This window comes from Trichechus manatus, unplaced genomic scaffold (assembly GCF_000243295.1).
Source record: "Trichechus manatus latirostris isolate Lorelei unplaced genomic scaffold, TriManLat1.0 scaffold00049, whole genome shotgun sequence".
Taxonomy (NCBI): domain Eukaryota; kingdom Metazoa; phylum Chordata; class Mammalia; order Sirenia; family Trichechidae; genus Trichechus; species Trichechus manatus.
In genome coordinates, this window is record NW_004443985.1 from 16,154,652 (window position 1) to 16,160,877 (window position 6,226).

Consider the following 6,226-nt stretch of genomic DNA (forward strand, 5'->3'; position numbering starts at 1 on the left):
GGGGCAGTTCTACTCCATCCTATAGTGTCGCTATCAGTGGGAATCAACTTGGCGGTGATGGGTTTTGTTTTCTTTTATGAATTCCTGAGGGAAGACAAACGCAGGCAGAAATCAGAGTAAGTGCAAAGTCTCTGTGAAGGAGCATGCTCAAAAGTATTTGAGTCGAATGACAGTAACTGTCCTCAAAAAGTATACTGTGGCCAAGTGGCCCCATAGCGTTTTGTGGGCTTTTACCCTGAGCTGAGAATCACTGAATAGTTTTAAGCAAAAGATTGACATATTCTGATTGACATTATAAAAGGATCCTTCAGAGCAGGGGGATACACAGCAGGAGGGAAGGAGGGACAGGGCAGAAGCGGGAGACCAGATAGGAGACCTCCACAATAATCTGGGGGAGGTGGGTGGTTGATGGGAGTTGGTGCCAAAGTGTTACCAGAGTAAGGTGATGAGAAGCGTTAGATTCTGGAATTATTCTGAAGACTGAGCCAATGGGACTGGGTCTGGCCAGGCTGTGTGGTGTAAGAGGAGTCAAGGATGATTGCCAGGTTTTTAGCCTTAGCAACTGGGAAAATGTAGTTGCCACTTATTGAGGTGCAGGATGAAATGGGGCGGGGGTACAGAATCAACAGTTTGGTTTTGGACCTGTTAGGTTTGAGATGATTATTAGATGTTCAAGTGGAGATGTCAAATAGGCAATTCAATATGTATGAAAGCATTCAATCCACAGCTGACTGAATGTATAAGCTCAGGTTAAAAGATGTGGAAGCAGACTGCCACATCTTTCTCCCGTGGAGTGGCTGGTGGGTTCGAACCACTGATCTTTCAGTTTGCAGCTGAGTGCTTAATCACTGTGCCACCAGCCGCTCCATGCGAGAAAGATGTGGCAGTCTGCTTCCGTGAAGATTACAGCCATGGAAACCCTCTGGGGCAGTTCTACTCTGTCCTACAGGGTTGCTATGAGTCGGAATGAACTTGACAGCAATGGGGTGTATATGTGCGTATATATGTATGTATGTATATACATACATATATATATTTCACTGAATTGATCTCTAAATTAAGATTTACTTTAAAATGTATTAGACAAAGTTTGTAACTAAAGAACTATATTAATAAGCTTTTCAAAATTAATAACAATATGAAAAAGCCTTTTTTCCCCTCACAGAGGTACTTCTATGTACGTATGCAGCTTTTTTTTTTTTTTTTAACATCTTAGGTCCAAATTTTATCTTTTTTTTTTTGGGAAAATCCCTGATTATAATAGAAATATTGGCAACAGCCTCTATGTCCAATCACAGGAAACTGATTAAACTTTGGCATATTTATAGAATGGAATACTATGGAGTTTCTGTAATTGTAATGCAGCTGTATGTTCAGCTATATGTTTACTAGAACTATAGGTAGGGTTGGGTGAAAGCAGGAGTCCCTGGGTAGTGTTAACAGTTAATATTCTCAGCCACTAACTGAAAGGTTGGAAGTTCAAGCCCACTTAGAAGCATCTCAGAAGAAAGGTCAGGTGGTCTACTCCCAAAATGTCAGCCATTAAAAACCCTATGGAGCACAGTGCTACTCTGACACAGACAGGGTTGCCATGAGTTGGAGTCGACTCAACAGAAACTTGTACTAGTAGGTGAAAACATAATGTTAAGTGAAAAATATAATTATAAAACCATGAGGAGTATGGCTAGATAATGATAAAAGGAAAATATATATATGTGTATACGTATGTATGCACACGTATTGGTATGTATATACATACATATGCAGGGAAAAAAATCTCAGAAGAGATATTCCCAAAATGATATAAATAATTAGCTTTTGTGATAGGATTATAGAGGGACCAGTCGTCTGAGAAGGACACAAGCTTGGAAAAGTAGAGGGTCAACAAAAAAGAGGAAGACCCTCAATGAGATGGACTGACACAGCGGCTGCAACAACAGGCTGAAACACAGCAATGACTGTGAGGACGGCGTAGGACCGGGCAGCGTCTTGTTCTGCTGGGTCACGATGAGTCGGAACTGACTCGATGGCACCTAACAACAACCTAACAAGGTAATGGGAGACTAGAAAAGCACAGGCATTACACTTCTAAACTATTAATACGAGAAGTCTTTTTTTGATTGTTTTAGTTAACAGCCTTCAAGAATACCCACCAACGCTTTCACCCTAGAGTAATGTAGCTGTTTATAAAATCTGATTTCTAAAACTGATAAAATTAGAAGGTAACAATTTGTTCGAAAAATGTCATACAGGACTCTATCAAATGTACATTTAAAATGTGATTCCAGTAACCAAAGCTTTATTTTCCTTTGTCCTTAAAGGTTGTCTTGCCAAATTCATTCGACGGAGGAATTTATTTTTTTCTAGTAACGTTCTTTACAAGTAGTTATTCAGCTTTTGCTCAAACACTCCCAGTGGGGGAAAGCAGTGTCTCAGAAGTGACGCTACTCAAAAGCAGACTGTCCAGCTGAGAATCAGATTTTCCTCACAGAGAAATGAAATCTAGTTTCCTGTAATCGATGCCCTCCCGTTTCTATTTCTGTTCCATCCAGCCAACCAGAATAAAGTCTAACCCCAGCCCATATCACAGTCTCTGAAACATCTGAGGACAGATATCACATTCCTCCCATGTCCTCTTTTTACTGGTAAACATCTCCTAGGCAACTGTCTATAATTCAGAGGAAAGTACACAGCCCCTGAAGTCAGAGCTGAGTAGATTCCTAGCTGTCTATTCTTGGAAAACCCCACTAAGCCTCACCTAAGTCTCCTCATCTGTGAGAGAGCACAGTGAGGCCCAGTGCAGTGCTTGATCCAGTGAAGAAACTCAAAAAAATGTTAACGACTCTCCTCCCCTGGCTTATTCCTGTCTGTCCTTAAAATGAGGAGCTTATAAGTGAATGAAGCACTCCAGATACAAGTGTGATTGGTTCTGAGTTCTGGAGACTGTACTCCTAAAAAAGTACCCCTAAGGTGACGAGGACTTCAAGTTACCAAAGAATTTTTAACGTGCCCAAAGTCCCAAAATTTTATTTATATGAAAATAAAGCAGGGCTTTCTTTCCTATCCTGTACTTCTATCATGACTTTTTTCTGATTCTATATGAAATACTGCACATTTAGCCATGCAAAATTTCATCTTATTAGTTTGGCCTATCCTTCCAGTTGGTCCATCAAGGCCTTTCTGGAAATGGAATTATTTTATCCAACTTATTAGTTTTCCAGCCTAGCTTTGTTTAATCTGCAAATTTATGTCATGTAGAACATGGCTGAGCCTAGGTATATTCTGAGACATCTATTTCACAGAACAGGCTGCACAACTTACAAGCAGCACAACTGCCTGGCCTGAGTTTTTCCCTCCTCTTCCCCACACCACACATCTTTACGGCAGAACCTGCCAAAGAAGAGTCCTCATGTCACTGAGAGCACAACAGGGTCCTCCAGCTGATACATGGGCTGGTCCAAAGGAGAATGTAAAGATACAAGGTTCCCATGCAGTAAAAGGAGAAAATAAGTACTAGGTTTACTGTGCTTTGTCACTGAAAACCAATGAAATACAGCTCTGGGTGGTCAGCAGTGCAACCACCCTGTCAGCTTGGATATAAAGAGCATGGGCTTTGGAGGCAGGCTTCCTGGGTTCAAATCCTGGCACCACTATTTGCTTAATTTCTTAATTTCTCTGTGCCTTGGTTTCCTCATTTGTAAAATGAGGATGACTCTAGCATTGAGCTCATAGGGAGGTAGGAAGGGAAGGAGGCACAAGGGGAGAGAGAGGAGAACCACAGGAGGTCACGGTTGAGGTCTAGTCTTATTCTTGCTCGCAAAGTTCTTTATTCCAACCTACAACTCAAAGAAGTTTCCTTTTTCCTTCACACTCAGGTTAAGTTGGGGCAAGATTAGCATTCTTTCTTGGTGGCCAACAGCCAACACACGGTCAGTGTCTTCAGGGTCTTTTTCTCTGCCAGACTGGAGAACAGATGCTAATGGAGGGGATATCTAAAATAGTCCAATGAGTGGCTTCCAGGCAATAGAAAGGAATGCGAGGATGTTCAACACACATCATCTCGGCTTAAATAAATGAGAGTTCTTCCTCTCCATGTTTGCATTACATTGTACTCTTGCACTCTGCACTTTCTTTAGATGGGCACATAAAGAACTTTTCATCAGTTAATCCATTTTATCAATGGACCATGTATTAATAAATAGTTCATATATTTTTAAGCCTCTGTGGCTCACACCTTCCATATAGTGCATATGAACTTCTGTGGGAAGCCGAACTTTGGAGGCACTAAAACCCAAAGCGCCATAGCTGGTAACATAAACCTTGCCTTGTGAGGCTCTACCTTTAGTCTGGCTCCTGCAGCTTCAGCTCCAGGCTATGTCTGGTTCTCCTCTGGGTTCTCGGGCTGGCCATGGCCCAGCTCCACTCCCCCATTTCCACCCTCATCTCACGCTGTCTTATGTTACCTTAAAACATACACCACTGAAAGGAGACACTGAGAGCAGATGGGAAAAAGCAATGAACTATTACTAAGTGAAGGGCTGGGGTGGGAGAAGAAACTTGCAATTTTTATCATTCTGTTTCCTTTTTACACACAAACAACCCAGGGAAGTTATCTATGTTAACAGAAGAGACGTATATTTTTCGTTGTATATATTTAAGAACATGCATATGTATGTACACATACAACAATATTTATTGCTAAAAATGGATGAATACTTCATACTGACCTTAGGGGGTTTAAACGGATAGTCTGGTGAAAAGGTAATGTCAAGAAAGAACACCCCTCCTTCATAGACAGATCCTGGGGGTCCCAATATAGTTGACCTCCATTCATAAATGTTGTCTCCTTTGGGTCCAGCACTAAAATAAGACATACAAATGAAATGTGCTTAGAAATTACACAGAGCCTGAAATTTAAAAAATCTACTTATGGTAACAATAAATAGAACAACTGCATAAAAACACAACAAAGTTAATAGGTAAATTCTGTGTAACAATTCATACGTCAATATCATCAGTATCCTAGAAATAAAACATGGTGACATTACTTAATAAAACAGAACAAAGAAGAATTCTCTTATGCCATTCACATTGCTAAGCCTACAAAACAAAAAAGATTCCAAAGACCATAGCCCAGAGGTAGGATACAAATGTTTAACTAAGCATGAGATTATCTGTGAAGTCCTGAAAAGGGTAATATAGTCATAGGGTCAAGGAGACAAAATTTCAAAGCTATTAGGGCCACTGGAAACCAACTAGCCTAATCCTTTTTGCTAACAAACAAGAACAAAAATGAAGTTCATGAGTAAACGTTTACTATCCCTAAGAGTTCAAGTATTATATCTCATCTGAATCTTCATTCTTCCTCTCTCCCACCCAAAGGGCTCCCCACTCCTCCCAATACATTATGATCAGCATAATCTATGGATAAAATGTATCACTGTTTTATAACTCTGTTTTGTGACTCTTTCTTCTGTCCCGACCTAGAATAGAAGCTCCTTGAGGAATGCATTTTGCCCTGTCTTTAGTGTCCAGTAAGTAAACATTTGTTGGGTGATGATGGATAAACAGCAAAGCAAGTGAAGCCACATGGTTACTAAGTCTAGAGATACTCACTGAGGAAAAGAAGGCCCATGCAAATCAACTGAATTGTGTACTGAAGGGCAAAACAAGATTCGAATTTAGCTCTCTACTGTTCTTTGTACGACATCAAGATGTTACCTGTGCCTAATAACTAGAAATTCTCCTCACACCCTGTAGCAAAGTACAGCAAAGGTGCTTGGGAAATATTTTATTGCCAACAGTGATTTTACTTCTTTACCCCCTTATTTTGAAATTAGTTTGGCTCTACAAACAATTCATTGCTGAACAGATACAAAAAAAGAAAGCATGCATCATGACAAATTTGGGATTATTCCAGGAGTGAAAAGATAGCATAATAACAGAAAATATATCAATGTAATTCACCTGACTAACAGATTAAAGGAGAAAAAAATGATAGCCTCAAGATACAAAAAAAGCATCCAACTGACATTAATAACCACTTACGACAAAAACTCTTAGCACAACTGGAAGAGAAGGAAACTCCTTGGAACCAGATTTAAGAGCATCCACCAAAAACCTCACAGCAATTAGTGTATAATCAATACTGAAAACACTCCCTTTATTTATTTTGACTATGCTTTGGGTGAAAGTTTACCAAGCAAACTCACTTCCCACTCAGTAA

The 6,226-nt window shown here is 40.1% G+C and overlaps 1 protein-coding gene across 2 annotated transcripts in view; it reads right to left on the minus strand.

Annotated features, from left to right (window-relative positions):
* The window catches only part of LOC101347423 (ubiquitin-conjugating enzyme E2 E2), a 105,325-nt gene extending 100,055 nt beyond the window's left edge, over positions 1-5,270 (minus strand). For both annotated transcript variants that reach the window (XM_023732267.1, XM_023732266.1), the window contains exon 1: positions 4,728-5,270. In XM_023732267.1, the coding sequence (XP_023588035.1) occupies positions 4,728-4,874 (147 nt within the window). In that variant the 5' untranslated portion in view covers positions 4,875-5,270. The remainder of the gene's footprint in view (positions 1-4,727) is intronic.
* Between the last annotated feature and the right edge of the window lie 956 nt (positions 5,271-6,226).